Here is a 16,470-nt window from a genome sequence, read left to right as displayed (position 1 = left end):
GTGAAAGAGCAGTAGCACTGGGCCCCGAAGATTCCTGGTTGTAAGTGATGTAAGTATGACCATTGCCTCCCTAGAATGCCCGCGGGTTCAACATGAGCATCCCCATGCCAGGACATCCTGTGAATTTCTCTGACGTCACGCTGGAGCAGGCCCGCAGAGATGTGGAGCAGCTGGAGCAGCTCATCGAGAGCCATGATGTCATCTTCCTGCTAATGGACACCAGAGAGAGCCGGTGGCTTCCTGCTGTCATTGCAGCCAGCAAGCGGAAGGTGGAGTGTGTCTAGAGCTTAGTGAGCCACCCGAGAGAGAAGCGACCAAAGCCTGCCCTCCCCCAGGAGGGAGGGTGACCTCTGTGGCCTTGTAATCATAGCCTGCCCTCCCCCAGGAAGGAGGGTGACCTCTGTGGCCTTATGAGTGTGTTTTACTATTTTCTTAGCAATCCTTGCAGGTGCTAACTGTTGGTACATATGAAGGTCAAGGGCTTGTGCTGTAGGATGCTTTACTAAGTATGCAGTCGCTCTCAGAGAGATTTTCAAAGAATGGTAATAAGAAAATGCCATATTATAAGATAGGAGTATATGAATCTTAAATGTTACAGCTCTGTATAAAAGCATGCATGTCTGCCTCTACCACAGTCCACCCCTCATCTGTCTGTCAGTCGTTGCCACCTTCTGTCTGTTGTGTATGAGACAAAGGAGAAAGGAAGGGAGAGGAGATGCAAGAGGCAGTGCCCCAGCAGTTTCTGGAAGCCCCAGAACTCTGTCAGGGGTGGTTTTATTTTTTCTCCAGCGTGCCATTTCTTGATTATTTCAAACTTTGTATGTGACCAAAAATTATGGAGAATGACTAAAAATCATAATCAAGAGGAGTTCTTACAATATAAATGAAGAAAGCTTCTCTTAAAAGCCCACATGGTAGGCATGTCGTGGTTTACAAATCGCGTCTCAGTAAAACTTTCCGAGAACTAAGAGGAAAGGGCAGAGGGGTGCAGGCACCCACCAGCTGCTCTCCACGCCTCTCTCCTGGCACTGCATGACCTTGGGGCAGAGGTGGAACTCCGACCTTCTGTATCCTTGTCTATAAAAGGCAGTGCTTGTAGGGGGTTTTTAAATGAGATGGTTTGTATTAGCATCAGGTCTCTTGCAGGTTTCAGTTGGCTATAGAAGTCTAGTTACACTCACATGAAAAAGAGAGCAGTTTAAAGGAAGGCGCATATGAGCTTAGCCTTGACTTGTAGTCTGTCTGTCCTGATGCCCTTTTATTCCTTCTATGTGAACAGCTGGTCATCAACGCTGCCTTGGGATTTGACACCTTTGTTGTCATGAGACACGGCTTGAAGAAACCCAAGCAGCAGGGAGCTGGGGACCTGTGCCCAAGCCACCTTGTGGCACCTGCTGACCTGGGCTCCTCACTTTTTGCTAACATCCCTGGATACAAGCTTGGCTGCTATTTCTGCAATGACGTGGTAGCTCCAGGAGATGTAAGTTGAGTTCCATGGTTACAGACAGCTCTGCTCAACATCCACGTGCTGGGGCAGGATCTCCCCAGGGCTAATTAAAGATTGTCTAATAAAGAGCATTCTCTAGTTGGGGTGGGTGGCATCATCCCACCATGAGGCATGATTGGCGCCCTTTCCTGAATGGCCGAGCCACAATCACTGCATGAATGTGGCCACAGCCATGTGACAGAAGCCGAGTAAAGAAGCTTTTGCATGGCCCGGTTCCTTAGAGAAAGAGCTCCACATACGAGAGACTAAAGCCCCAGGTGCTGGTCCAGCCCTTCTGCTGTCTCCTCGGTGATTCAGAAGGCCTCTTGTTCCCTGTGACTGTAGAACAGGGCAGGGCACAGGCCGGTCACACTGTCAGGAAACTTTGCTTTTCAGGTAAACAGCAAGTGTCCTTTTGATTTGGTTTGGCTTTTTAAGTATGTAAAGTATGCCTCTTACAGTATTCAAGAGCTGCAAAGAATTTAAAAAATGTATTTGTTGTTTGTCTGAAATTGAACGGTCAACCATTCCTCATGTATTTAATCTGACAGTCAAGGTGAGGAAGCTCACCTGTCCTGGGGATGCTCAGTGTTGAGCAGGTGGAATGTGAGGCGGCCAGGAGCCTCTCCAGCTGGGCCGAGTGAGACACAGTGAGCTCGCTAGGAGGCCTATTGAGTCTGCTGGAGCAGTCATTCCTCAGGGGTCCGAGGCAGACATGTTCTCTGAATTGCCCTGTCTCCCCTGCTGCTATTACAAAACCCAGTCTGCTCTCTGCAACAACTGACTTTTCCTTCCCCCACACAGAGGAAAGCTGTCATCTTCTCTTGTGTGAGGAAGGAGGCTTAATGATCTTCATCAAGTGCTAGAACGTGCAGCTTGAACTATTTATTACCATCAAAGCGGGGTTGAGGCCTCAAGCAGGACAGCCTTGTGTTTTCATTCCATGAAATGTTTGTAGCATCAAATGAAGCTAGGATTTGCCCCCATTTAGAAGGTTCAATTCTGTGGGGTTGACCCAGTGACAGCTTGTGCGTGGAGCCAGGTCATGAAATGCTTGCAGTTTTGCAGTTAAGTCCTCAGACTACAGCCAAGGTGATGAAGGATGTGCGGGAACAGAGGGCAGCAGGGTAGAGATTGTGGCTCCTTCTCACTCTGAGCCATTACCTCAGGGACAATGGCAGGACAGGGTCACCGGCTGCTCATGATTGTTCCTCCCCGTGACTCGGCCCTCATCTACAGGAGCACTGGGTGCAGAACCACCATGAGGCCATGCTGCTGATGGTTAATGTCTCCATCTCTGTCTCTTAACAGTGCGCATCCTGTCAGCATATTGCCTCATTTAATCGCATACTCTGCTTTATTATGACCCTCCCAAGACATGATGGGGCGAGGCCGCCTGGCCTTTGTCAGCCACACCAGTCTTATAGAATTTTCATCTTTACCGTGGAGTTTCAGGTTCACCTAGGGCTCCCTAGACTAGAATAGTCTCTACATGTCAGCGGTTGTTTCTCTTTAGTCCACCAGAGACCGGACGCTGGACCAGCAATGCACAGTGAGCCGCCCAGGCCTGGCCGTGATTGCAGGTGCCCTGGCTGTGGAGCTGATGGTGTCTGTCCTGCAGCATCCTGAGGGGTGAGTCTGGAGCCCAGAGATGAGGGTTTGAACCAAGCGCTTGTCAGTAATCGCTGGGCACTGTCTCCCTCAGGCTCTTTCGGCCTCTTGGCTTTTCTGACCTCAAAATAAGACTGAGAAAAGCAACCTAGTCCAATTCTTTCACCCAAGTACTCAGCCTGTAGTTTCTGGGGTATGCCCTGTGCCGTTCTTGAATTATTTTGCATTTTCGGGCAACTGATAAGGAAGACTTTGGTAAGGGCATCTATCTTTCACACTTCTCTTCTGTTGGTCTATTGTGGTTTTCTTAGCTCTGGACATTGTAACTGTATATACTGTATAATGTGTATACTGTATATACTATGTGTATACCGTATATACTATGTATATAATGTGTATACCATATAATGTGTATACCCTATATACTATGTATATAATGTGAATACCGTATAATGTGTCACTGGCATTAGGAATTGTATCAGCTGCCTGTGACCAAGTTCTGTGTCCAGGGACTTGGTCAAATAAAGTTCAAAGTCCACAGTCCAGGGTGGGTCCAGAGGCTCAGCCTGTGCCACTCAGCCTCCCTCACCTGTGAACACAGATGCTGCCCTGCTCTCCGTTATCACACCTGTGTGACGGTGTCTGCTCACAGGCAAATAAGCCTTTGCTTTAGTAGCAAACTAAAAGCCATCGGACTGGAGACAAAGGGACTCCTTTCATCAATTTTCTGAGTTTTTTTTTAATTAGATTTGTTCTTGGATGATGTCATACATGTTTATAGCATGATTATAGTGCTGACTGCTCTCCCTTCACCATTGCCCGCCTCCTTTTTTCTACCCTGTAAATCTCTCTCTCTTATACACGGCTTTTTGTTTTGTTTTGTGACCCACTGAGTTTGCCTGGGGCCAGCTGTGTTACCATGGGTTTTGGTATACAGGAGTGGGTATGCAGCTCCATACTGTGCCTTCCTCCTTCCCAGAATCCACCATTGGTGATAGCGCAGCTGAGCAGTAGGGCCCCTTTGTTACTGTTCTCCAGGAAGCATTTTTCAGATGACTGTAACTTAACACCACACCTTTTAGCTAGAGAATGGACAGAATCCATACGAAAGATCACAGGTAGCATGAGGGAAGTCACTTTCTCTTTCACCTGCTGCCAGGGACGAGCGTCACAAATAGACATTTGTTACTATTGGGATCTGATTGGTGTGCTTGTCCCATCTCCTCTTCAACCTCAGCACCTGTCTTGCTGCTTCTCTAGAACTTACCCTCCCCACAAAGCCCATGCCTGTCCCCAGTTCCAGCCTGGCTTCTCTGGCACATTCATTTCCTAGGCACACCCTGGGAAGGATGAGTGCACAGGCCAGCCTTTCCCTGTCTTCCCAGGGCAGTCCTGGTGCCTTTCCCTGTTGGTCCTGAGTGTAGTTCTTACCTACTTGTTGCAGTTTTCAATCCAGGACCGTTGGCTGTCTTGACATCAGCATGCCCTTGCAGATCTTAGCTTGGACTTTGCTAAGTGCAGCAGCTCCACTCTGCAGAGCCCATCAGGCTCACGCACCCTCGATACCGCTATGTGCTGTTTTGGTTGAGTATTGAGTAGTCCCAAGACCACTGTTTCCTGTGCTCCTAACAGTGACACAGCCAGTGCTTTACTGTCATGGCAGCCTTGGACAATGGGTAAGCCACTGTCTCCTTGAGTCCTTTTTTTTTTCCAACAGCTGCCTTGGTGATGCAGAAATGTGAGCTGTCCCTTAAAGACCCTTTCCAGAAAATGCATCCTTTGATTTCCCTAGGGAGGAGTGCTAAAAAATCTAGCTTTGTCAGCTGGGCCTGTTGCACCTCTGAGTCAAGCTGTAAGAGGTGGAAGAGGAGGCCGAATGCTGGCTAGATGACCAGCAGTGTCTTCACATTTAGTTTTGAAAATTCTTTACATATTTAAGCCCTAGAAGATATTGTTACATAGTTAGTATTTATTTAGTTTTTGTTATCATGTTTTAATTCTTCCTGTATCTCCAAACTTGTGGCTCCAAGGCATTTTCTTCTGCCTGTAGAATTACCTTAACCTTTTTAGTATTTGTTTGTCTGAAACTGTCTTTGTGATTAAGGAGGTTTCTCCTTTTGATGGAATTTTAGACTAGCATCTTCTCTCTCTCTCCTTTTTCACCTTCTTCTCCCTTCCTTCTTTTCCCCCGCCTTCTCCTCTTCCTCCCCCCGATCATTTCTGGATATTGAATTTAGGCCTCACACACGCTAGGCAGGTCCTCTGCCATGGTGACCCAGTGCCAGTTCTTATCTCTCAGGGCCTGTGAGTCATCTCTCCTCCCTTTTACCATCCCCTGTGAGTGATCTGTCTCTCTCTGTGGCCTTCCCCCAGTGACTTTGGGGCAGTCTCCCTGCTACAGCTCATTTTGGCTCAGGCTTCTGCAGCTTGTGGCATCTCCAGCATGTGAGTTCTGTCTGCAGTGTAAATTTTCTGCCCTGTCCCCTAGAACACCACACTTTCCCATGCTCCTGTCTCCGTGCTCTTTCTAAAGACTCCAGACTGTACTCTGTCTGGTCCCCCGTATTCTTGTTCTCTCTCTCTTCTCTTGCTTCAGCCCGTTATTTTTGGTTGGCCCATCCGCCTGTGTGCCTGGCAAAGGTTAAAACCATCAAGGTTTTTAGTATCACTGTTACATTTCAGGTCTAGACTCCCCATATGATCTCATCTCACACAGCTCTCATTCTCCACTGAAGCTGTGATTTTGGCCTGAGGGCAAACAGGTGCCTGTGCTGAACTTCAGACATAGCAGTTCACTCTCAAACGTTTGTGCAAGGCGCTGCCCCAAGAGAGTTGTAACTGCCGACTGCTCCAATCCCCTGTTGAACCTACGAGGGGAAAGTAGTAGTTGTGATTTGGACAGTCTCACTGTGGATCCTGGGTTTGCTTTGAACCCATATTGCCCCTCCCACTCAGGGTGGTTCTCAGTCTGCCTATTGCCAGCATTACAAGGTCATGCCATCTCACCTTGCTTCTTAGTCCTGTTCCGATGGCGAAGCTAGGCTTGGTGTCTAAGACTCAGGCGGCTAGTGAGTGCAGCCAGGCTGTGACTCTGGAATCTGCTGGGTGTGCCACTGTAGTGCGGTGGAGAAGATGCAATTAGAAAACACCTTTACTTCATCCGAATCAAATTCCAAGAAAGACAATGCAGAAAGCCACAGCAGTACTCTGTCACGTGACTCAGAGGGCTCCAGTGGCTAGTAGACAAGGCATAAAGAGGGCATGAGCCTAAAGGGGGCGTTAAGGCCTTAAGGTCGGCCTTCACAGTGTAGTGAGAGCCTGTGAAAGGAAGGAGTGTAGAGGAGAGGGAGGGAGGAAGGAAAGAGAGAAGGGGGAAGAAGAAGGGAGGAAGAAAAGAAAGGAGGGAGGGAGGGGAGGAAAGAATAGAAGGGAGAGAGGGAAAGAAGGAAGGAAAGAAAGGAGGAGTAGAGCAAAGGAGAGAGGGAGGGGAAGAAAGGAGGAAGAGAGGGAAAGAAGGAAAGAAAGGAGGGAGGGAAGGAGGAAGGCAAGTCTTGCATTTGGCAAATTTATCTCGCATGTCCCTGTTGTATCATGCAGCCTCTTCCATTTCACAGCTAATGGTTAAGCTGCTTGGCTAGAGATGCGACAAGCTTGCTCTCATCTTTCCTACTCCATGGGGCCCATTGTTTTAAAGACTGCCTTTCCCTCCCTGCCATGGAATGAGTTTCCCCGCTAGTTTATGAAGCGCAGCAAAGGGGCATTTGGTTCTACCTCTTTCCAGTGCCCCTGATGTTCTCTCATGTATTCGCCATGAGCACACATGAGCTGAGACACCCCTGCTTCCCTCTTGCAGGGGCTATGCCATCGCCAGCAGCAGTGATGACCGCATGAACGAACCTCCCACCTCTCTGGGGCTTGTGCCTCACCAGGTGAGTGATTTGGAAATGAACTTGTGGTCCTGCTCCAATCCTCTGATGGAGGGGAAGGTGGGGTCACCTCCTCCTTCCACCAACACAACTCCGACAGCTGAGGTTTCAGAGGGGCATTCCTTAAGACATGGAGAATGTTCTGTTCAGGGGACACTGCCGAGAGGAAATGAACCCATGGCACTGCCTAACTTAGATGTGAGGCTGCTGACCAGACTCCATCATGCAGGACGAAAAGAAGGGATGAACTTTGGATCAGGCAGGCGTGGGTCCGTCTCAACCCTGCTGTGTGTGGCCTTCCCTGGCCCAGTCTCGAAGCTTCTTGGGGCCTTGTTTTTCTGTCTACAAATCACACTGAGCTAACTCCCTGGTGGGCACAGAGGCCAGGCTGACGGGTGCCAACCCAGCGGATGTGGAGTAGCTGGCTCGCCTTCAGTGCCCAGTACCCTACCTGGGCAGGAAGCCTTTCTGGGCAAGCATGGGCAGACTACAAGCCATGCCACCCAGAAGCAGGACCTTTTCAGAACACAACTTGCAGGGTTCATGCCTGAGGCTGAAAAGGAAGACACTGGGCTGAGGCTCGCGGGTCCTGGATCTCATAGTCTGCGCGCTACCTTTGGGAAAGGGAGGGCAGTTTCAGCGTGACATTTCAAGAGCTGTTCTCTACTGTCCCATGCCTTCCACTCCATAACGGGGAGGTGTCCTGCGGATCCTGCCTGATAAACTTATTTGTTCGTTTGGTGCTGGGATGAAACTCTAGGGCCTCATGCATAGCTAACATGCGCTCTGCCACTGAGTAGTCAGCAGAAGGCGGAGCTAGCCCGCCACCATGGAGAGCCTGTGAAGCTGAGCTCCAAGCCCACTGGTGTTCTCCCAGAGCGTCTGTGGGCAGAGCCCGGGCCTGCGCCGTGGCTCCTCAGCTCCGGCTCTGCTCTCTGTTGTCTGCACCACCTCATGTCTTAAACTTACTTTCCTAATCTTAACCTGTTCATGTCAGGAAAGTAGAAGCTTTAGCCAGGGTCCACGAGTACCTCTGCCTCAACTTTGGAGGCCATAGAACCCCAGGAAAGGTAGCTTCCGCTCAACGCCCCCAAGTGTGGCATTTGTATGACCTGAAGTCTTTTTCCACAGATACATTCCCAGCAGGACCTGGTAATATGGTAGTCGCCCCTCCCCCATCACACACTAGCCTGCTGGCTTCCGGGCTGACCTGGGCTGCTCTCATTCACATCTTCTCCAGGTCATCCTGCCTCCTTTCCTGCCCTGGAGCCTGCTCTTCATCTCTCTTACCAATTTCATGCTGACGAGGGTCTTAATTAAATTTTCAGTCATGCCCCTGCACTGGCTCCTTCCTTTAAGTTAAATTGCAGCCTCTGTTGCTTTCTCAGTGCTGAGGCCAGAGGGCAAAGCACCCTCCCTAGAGGGGTGGCTGTGACAGATGCATGTGCCTGTGTTTCCCAAGTGCTATGGCAACTCATCCCTCGATGGGCATTCATTCCCGACGAGCGAGCCTGGCAATTGCCTGCCATTCACTAAGCCTTCCAGCTTTCCCTTCCTTTGCAGTTGTCTGAAGGGCTATTTTGGTTGTTGGCCATCTCTTCATTTGGCCTTTTCAAAGGCTGAAGAATAAGGCCACCGTATATGGTAAAAAGCCGTGTGTGTGTGTGTGTGTGTGTGTGTGTGTTTTACTTATTTCAAATTTTAAGCTTTTATTTTTAGCTACATTCTAAAAAGGAAAGTGGAAAAAGAACTTTAAAATTAATCAGAGTTATTCGGTCCCCACTTAAACAATTTTTTTCCTTTTTCCCAAGAGGAGGGCACTCTATTTGTGCAACTCTGTTTGGATTAGGGAGTATCATCTCCCTAGAGCTGGGCCTGGCGGTATACTCAGCATCCTTCCTCCCTCCTCCCTCTCCTTCCCTGCTCCTTTTCCTACCCTTCTTCTCCCTCCCTCCCTTCCTCCTCTCCTTCTCCTCTTCCCCCTCCTCCCTCCCCTTCTTCTCCTCCCCTCCTCTCCCTGCTTCTCCATCCTCTAGAGACAAACGGTTTCCTGTTGGAGGGGAGCTGGCTAGGTCCCTTTGTGTGCTTTGCTTGTAAAGAATGACCTGTAAGGCTCTGGCTCATTTTCTCGGTGCCCCAGGGAGAGTGTTTATTAATCTGCTGCAGTGGAGTGAGATGCCTAGAAAGCCCCCCCCCCAACACCTCCTGAACGCCACTGTGTAATGGAGAACATTCCTTGACTTCTCTGCTGTCCCCTGGTGGGACCTGGGAGGCCACTGGCTTGCTCTGCCCCTCTGTGTGGGTTCATAGGCAAATTGACCCCGTTCAGATACTGTCAGGGGACTTTGAAAGACTTGATTAGTCCCCAACTGAAGTCAGCTAGATGTTACAGCTGAAGAAACCGGCACTGAACCTGAACCCGTGAAAACCCACTTGATGTGAGAAGACAGGCGCTCTGGGTGGCAGACTTTTTTTTTTTTAAACATTCATTTGTTTTTTTAGGCTCTGACCCAACACACAAGTTAGTAAAGCTGCTTGGTCTTTGAAGAGAGTGATTTTTTTTTCCCTCAAAAAATGTATTGTATTATTGCTTAAACTACATACAGATACATACAGATAATGACCCAAATCATTAAATGTTTGATCCAAGCCCTCAATATTGAACACACACACACACACAGAGAGTGTCAGATTTTGAACTTTCTGAAAATGGATTCCTACAGTATGTACCCTTCAGTCAGGAGTTTTTAGACTGTAGTTCTTAGCAAAGAATTACTATCCATGCCTTCACTTCCCACCAACCTGCACCTTTTATGAAGAGAATGGTACCCAGGCATGATGATCCAGCTTGTAGTCCCAGCAGTTAGAGGTGGGGCAGACAAATCTGCCCCTAGGCTCTCTAGGGTACATAGTAAGGGTCAAAAGTGAGCATGGGAAGTAGGTGGCTCAGTGGATAGGTTTTAGATTCCTAGCATCCTCATAAGTGCAGGGTGAGCATGGCTGCCCATCTGTAACCCCAGCACCTGCACTGGGGGGGGGGGGAGACACAGGAGGTTTTTAGAGCATTTGGCTAGCTAGACCAGCCCTACCATGGAGCCTTGGGTTCAAGTGAGAAACTGCCTTCGTGATCAAGGTCCCCACTCACTTGCACATACCTGAATGTACGCCTGCACACCTGTGCATCGCGCACACGGGAAAGAGCGAGAGACGGGAAGCTTGTTGCTTTAGTCACCTTCTCATCTTCATGGCAGAACCTCTGCCCCGGGCAGGAGAAGGATGTGTCTTAGAGCACAGTTCAGGACAGTGAGGAAACAGAAGCATGAGGCCACATGTTCACTGTATCCTCAGTCAGGATGCAGAGAGAGACTGTTGGGGTCCCCGCAAGCTGCTTGAGGTGAAGGTCAGCACCACCTGGGCTGGTGCTGGGCCCAAACTCCTAGAGTCTATCACGGGGGTGTTGCAAAGTCTAGAGCAGAGTACCTGTGGCCTCACAAGACGAATGAGTTCTACTGGCTGCTGAACAGTGCTCAGGGTGAGGGTCTAGGGAGGAAGGATTTATAATTAGCAGAAGGATAGACTCTATTGATGGAGGAGGCAAAGTACATGGGGCCTCTTTCATAAGGATGGGTTCTGTTCACTGGCAGACAAAGCACAGGATTAGAACCTAAAAAATGCTCAGGATTTGGGGGGATTCAGGTGAAGGCCAACTCCAGAATAGTGGGTCTGCAAGTTAGACAACATCCACCCCAGCCTTCTGGGTAAAAAGGTGTCATTGGAGAAGAACAGCCTGCATGTCTGACAGTTCTGGTCCCTCCAGTGTTTTCCCTCAGCTGTAACTCCTACAAGAGATGAATGCTGGTACTCTAGGAGCCCAGGCCGTGGGATGTGCTACCCACATTCAAGACAGGTCTTCCCCTTTCAGTTAGACCACTCTGGAAACTCCCTCACAGACACGCCCCAGGTGTGTCTCCTAGGTGACTCCCTCACAGACACGCCCCAGGTGTGTCTCCTAGGTGACTCCCTCACAGACATGCCCCGAGGTGTATCTCCTAGGTGACTCCCTCACAGACATGCCCCGAGGTGTATCTCCTAGGTGACTCCCTCACAGACATGCCCCGAGGTGTATCTCCTAGGTGACTCCCTCACAGACATGCCCCGAGGTGTATCTCCTAGGTGACTCCCTCACAGACATGCCCTGAGGTGTATCTCCTAGGAGACTCCAAGTTCAGCCTTGTTGTCCTCGACAATTGACCGACAATTGACCATAGTTATCTTTCCCTGGCTTCTGAATGATGACTGAGCTCTACAAGACTTTGATGGAGACCCATTCAGGTCTTGTAAAAATGTACAGACCTCTCTTGACACTCGAGGAAGTTGGCCTGCAGGTCCCTAAGAGAGCCTGACTGACAGAACTTAGTGGCCTGTGGTCTAATGACCTGCTACAGGTGTCCAGACACCCAGACCTGTTTTATCTTGCAGACTGAGCAGTTAGCATTTTTGTCTTTGGGGAATGCACTTCTAGCTCTGAAGTAAGGAGAAGTCCCTGAGTGCCTGTGTCCTGTGCCTGAGTGTGTGTGTGTGCCCTTCCCTGCTCTTGGAAGCCCATGATTCTCTGGGGCGCTTGAGTTCTTTTTTTTTTTTTTTAACTCTTTGCAGAAAAGCAAAACTAGGGCAGGGCATGAGCAAGGCTGGCCTGGGAGGCCTGAGTGAGGTAAGGGAGAGAGGGAGCTGGAGGCTCGGCCACTGTTCATTTCCTGTCGGCTAAGGCTCTGATGCCATTCTACCCAGACTTCAGTCTTCTACTTCTTTTTATTAAGATTTACTTTTATTGTTTTAATTGATGTTGGTGTGTGTGTTTGCACACACGCACATACACACAAGAACACAAGTACCCACAGAGGTTAGAGCTGTCAGATGCCCTGGAGCTGGGGTTACAGCCAGTTGTAAGCTGCCTGATATATGTAGGCTTGGGGAATCAAATTCAGTTCCTCAGGAAGAATAGTATGTGCTCTTAACCATCGAGTCATTTCTCCATCCCAGGTCTTCTATTTTTAAAAAAGTCTCCTTATTTTGGGGTTCAAGGATGCTCAACTCTTGTGCCCTGGGAGATGAAGACTGTCTCCTTAGAGGAGGCCCAGCCAAGAGCTGTAGCCTAGTAAAGAACTTCCTTCCTCTCCCTCCCCTCGGGTTCCGTGGCCCTCAGCTAGGCGGTGACAGAAGTGGGTGGTTCGCAGTTCTACTGTGTTGGCTGCTGTGGTTTCTGACCTAGCCATGCTATTCACCTTCTCTGCCCAACCAACCAAGCAGGTGCTTTCCAGGCACAGATGTGCAGGGTACACTGGGATCAGAGCTAGCAAGGAAGTGCTTGCTCTTGCTATAGTCTGAGGTAGTAGACAACCAGACCACAAGGGTGTGGTAGGATCTCCATCCAATGGGAAGTATCTGAAAGCTAGAGTGGTCCTGGGTATATGATCTGACTACACCCTCATGCAGTCTGCCTTCTCCTTGGGCAAGTGTCCCATCTCCTCTGAACCTCATGTTTCCTGTCTGGGGACAACTTAATAACGAGCCCCCGAGAGTCACTAAATATATAATGTATTTATATTATATTATATATATTATATATAATATAATCTAAATATAGATGGTATTTATTAAGCACTAGCAGAGTTTGGGGCACATGAGATAGTTGCCTGTGCTGGCTTTCTTTCTCTTTCCACTTTTTATTAAAGTGGAAGTTTATCTCTAAAAAGGAAATTAGAATCCTAGAACTCGGAAAACAGTGCTTGCTACATCTTGAGAGTTAGCTGTATCCTGCAATATTTTCTGAAGATGATGCTGGCTGGCTTCCAGGTTAGCTCTTTGGTCCCTCTGTGGCTCCACTTCAATAATGAGAGGCAGCAAGGGATGGGAACGGAAGCTGTTATCTGAAACAAAGACCTCTGCACTGTGCCCGGGGCTCACTGTTGCTAAACTCCATCTTGGCACGGAATGAGATTAAGAATCTTTTCCAGCGTCCAGGATCGATCTGGAGTTTGGAGCATGTTTTTATGCATGCAGACTCCAAGCTCTAGCAACCTTGCCAAGCTTGAAGGGAGCTGCTGCAACACCCGAGCATCGGGGGCACCTTTGGGGTGACCATTTGTTCCTGAGCAGTTGATCTTAGGATCCCATTGAGGCTAAGTGGGCTTGGCACCAAGGTTAGTTTTACTGAGCACTGGTGGAAACATGGCCAGGACAGTGGTTCAGAGAGGAAGGCCCCTTCCTTTCCTGATCTATTTATTTTGTATCCAACCTGGCAAAAGCCACTGAAGATAATTGAATTCACCTGAGAGGTGTTACCATCTGCGTTTTCCTTTCACAGAGTGTTTGAATTCCTCCTCCTCTCCCTCCCTTCCTCTCCCTCCTTCCTCTCTCTGTGCATTTCAGCTTCTCCACCAGGATTTTAGAGCCAAAATAAACCAGAAATGAGATTCCTGGCTTTAATCTGTAGTGCTTGTAAGGCTGTGCCATTTCTCCGAGTCTTGGTTATCTCATCTGGAAAGTGGTGGAAGGTAACGGGATGGCAATGACGCCAAATGAGCTGCCACAGGACAGGTGAAAGCACTCCCCTTGGAGACCTGGCACGGTGCCTGTGCATGTGAATGTGCTGCATCCTCACTTGGCATGACGAGGGTACGCTTTGTCTGCTGCATGGAGAACAGACCAGAGGTAGGAGGGCCCTGGTGTAAAACTGAAGTCACTTTAGCTAAAATTACAACCACCCAATTGAGGTGCCCATCCCTGCTCTGCCATCAGTCCGAGCCCTTCCAGAATAAACTTTCACCAGCACAGCCCAGAGCCACCACTGGAAATTTCCAGCGTTGTGGTCATTGTAGATGCACCACCCTGAGCTAGGAAGAAAGACTTTATGGTGGCACGTAGCCAGGCCCACTCCTTGAACTAACCTCTGGTGTTTGCCATTGCTTGGCGTGTTTCCTGAAGGTCCTTGTATGCCTGGTGAAGTATGGGCACACTGGACAGGCGGAGTGCTGAGACCGCCAACACCCCTTTAACAGCCCTGCACTCATGCCGTGTGCTTCCTGCCTGCTACCTTCCATCTGCCACCCAGCACAGTGTCTCTTGTCTGGCAAGCCCTGATAGCCAAGTCCAGGATAACCCAGGGCTGCTTGACAGCTTAGATTTCACCTTACCAGCTTCGCCTGTTTGGGGTCTGACAGTGACCAGCAGGGCAGGAGCCAAGAAAGCCAAGGTAGCTTTTCTCCAGGGTCCTGCCACATTGCAGGTAGCGGAAAGAAACATATTTGGGGTTAGCTTAGGCATATCTTTTCTTCTGGGCAGGAGGGCACATAACTCTGTGGTAGAATTAGCAATCACAGGGTCCTGGGATTAGCATCAAGAACCAAAAATAAATAAATGAAAACCATTTCCCCCTAGGAAGATACACTGGTGATTATTTGAGGATGGGGGCTTCAGAAGTCTGCATTATTGAACTTGTTGAAAATACCAAATTTATAAACTATTTCTAAATCAACCTTTCCAAGGCATAATTTATAGTCAACAGTTGTACCCTTTAGTAAGTGTTGACAAGTGCCTACACTCGCATCTCACCACAGAGGAGGCTTGGTGCATTTGTCACCCCAACAGTTCCTTTGGGCTGGTGTCCTTTCCCGTCCCTCCCCCAGCCCCTGCACTGACTTGATTTCTGTATGAGCTTCCATGTCTCCTTCGTGCTTTCATCTATGAAAGGGAGCATGGTGGCTAGAAAGATGGCTCAGTGGCTAAGAGCGCATGCCGTGTACAGAGGACCCAGTTTTAGTGCCCAGATTCCAAGTCTGAAATCTCACAACCACCAGGACATCCTAATAACTTCTCTCTATGGCACTGCTCACACACACATTCACACACTCACAATAGGTCTTAAAAACAGAAAAGTGCAGAGAATAGAATCTTTGACATCACTTTGCAGTCTTAATTTAAATATTTATTTGGCTCCAAATATGTAGAAAGAATTTAGGTATGGGGTAGATCTTTACTTTCTTTGAGTTGAAGTCTGGCCTCTCTGAAAAGATTTGGATACATCCTTTAGGACTTTTGCATAACCTGGACTGTGTGGGTCACTCTGGGAGTCATGCATGTCTAAGGATGGCGCTGAACTATTGACAGCAGCCTCTGCTCTCTAAGTTTTATGCATTTCCTGTCGGGCTGAGGGAATATAGTTGGCCACACACACAAGAGATCATTTCTGGGTTCTCGGTTCTTCACAGTCCCTAGCCTTGTCGTTTCCTGCGGCATTTGTTCAAAGCCTTGGACTCTTTTGTGGAGAAAGGGTTTTCCAACAAGTAGCTCTGCAGCTGGGTGAGGGGGCTCACCCATCATCCCAGCACCGACGGACGGATTACCTTAGTATACGGCCAGCCTGAGCTACAGAGTCATCCCGTCTCAAACACAAACATCTGAAGCAAGACCGAAGCGTACCATGAATAAAGCTTACCTGGTGAGGCTGCTGAGATGGCTGGAGGCCTGGTCAGAGGCCTGTGACCTGGTGTGCCAGCCTGTCTTATGTCACCTTGCTACACAAACTAGAGTTATCTGGAAGTAGGGAATCCTAATTGAGAAAATGCCTCCATAAGATCCGGCTGTAAAGCATTTTCTTAATTAGTTATTAATAAGGGAGGGCCCAGCTCATTGTGGGTGGGGTCAGCCCTGGGCTGGTGGTTCTGGGTTCTATAAGAAAGCAGGCTGATTAAGCTGTGAGAAGCAAGCCAGTACGCAGCACTCCTCCGTGGCTTCTGCATCAGCTTCTGTCTCCAGGATCCTGCCCTGTTTCAGTTTCTGTCCTGATTCCTTTTGATGATGAACAGGTATAGAAGTATAAGCCAAACAAACCCTTCCCTTCCCAACTTGCTTTTTGATCATGGTGTTTCATCACAGCAATAATAGACACCCGTGTTGCTGCTGGCCTTTGTGTGCTTGCTTGCTCTCTCTCCCTCTCCCTCCCTCTGCATCTCCTGCTTTCTTTCTCTCCCTCTCCTTCCTTTTTTCCTGCTCTCCTTTCAGGTCTACTCTATCCCTTCCCTCCAGCTCTGCTCCCGCCACATAAGTTTAGCAGAAAACATCCCACAGACAGAAATTACAACAGGAGCTCCAAGAGACACCACAGAGCGGAGACACAAACTTGTAGGCCACTTTCAACAGTGTTTTAATGGAAAATGTGTTGGATCTGATTGCTTTAAAAGAACTCAGTATGAAAGTAACTTAGGTGTGTGTAAAGCACACTGTGAACATACATTCACCGTATCTTTTTATTATATTTATTTGTGTACGTGTACGTGGGTGTGAGCACGTGAGCCACGGCACACAGGTGGTGATCAGAGGTCAGCTTGGAGGAGTCGGTTCTCTCTTCCAGGGAGCTCACTCAGGTCATCAGGCTTGGCACCTGTTGAG

At 48.9% G+C, this 16,470-nt stretch overlaps 1 protein-coding gene across 5 annotated transcripts in view; it reads left to right on the top strand.

Annotated features, from left to right (window-relative positions):
- Positions 1-16,470, top strand: part of Atg7 (autophagy related 7) — a 215,459-nt gene that overhangs the window by 66,868 nt on the left and 132,121 nt on the right. For all 5 annotated transcript variants that reach the window (XM_075983126.1, XM_075983124.1, XM_075983122.1 and 2 more), the window contains 4 exons: positions 75-269; positions 1,280-1,480; positions 3,003-3,118; positions 6,951-7,026. In XM_075983126.1, coding sequence (XP_075839241.1) covers positions 75-269; positions 1,280-1,480; positions 3,003-3,118; positions 6,951-7,026 — 588 coding nt within the window. The remainder of the gene's footprint in view (positions 1-74; positions 270-1,279; positions 1,481-3,002; positions 3,119-6,950; positions 7,027-16,470) is intronic.

Source organism: Microtus pennsylvanicus, chromosome 8, assembly GCF_037038515.1.
Source record: "Microtus pennsylvanicus isolate mMicPen1 chromosome 8, mMicPen1.hap1, whole genome shotgun sequence".
Classification (NCBI taxonomy): Eukaryota; Metazoa; Chordata; class Mammalia; order Rodentia; family Cricetidae; genus Microtus; species Microtus pennsylvanicus.
Note: the sequence above shows the minus strand (reverse complement) of the source record. Positions and strands in the feature narration are given on the sequence as shown.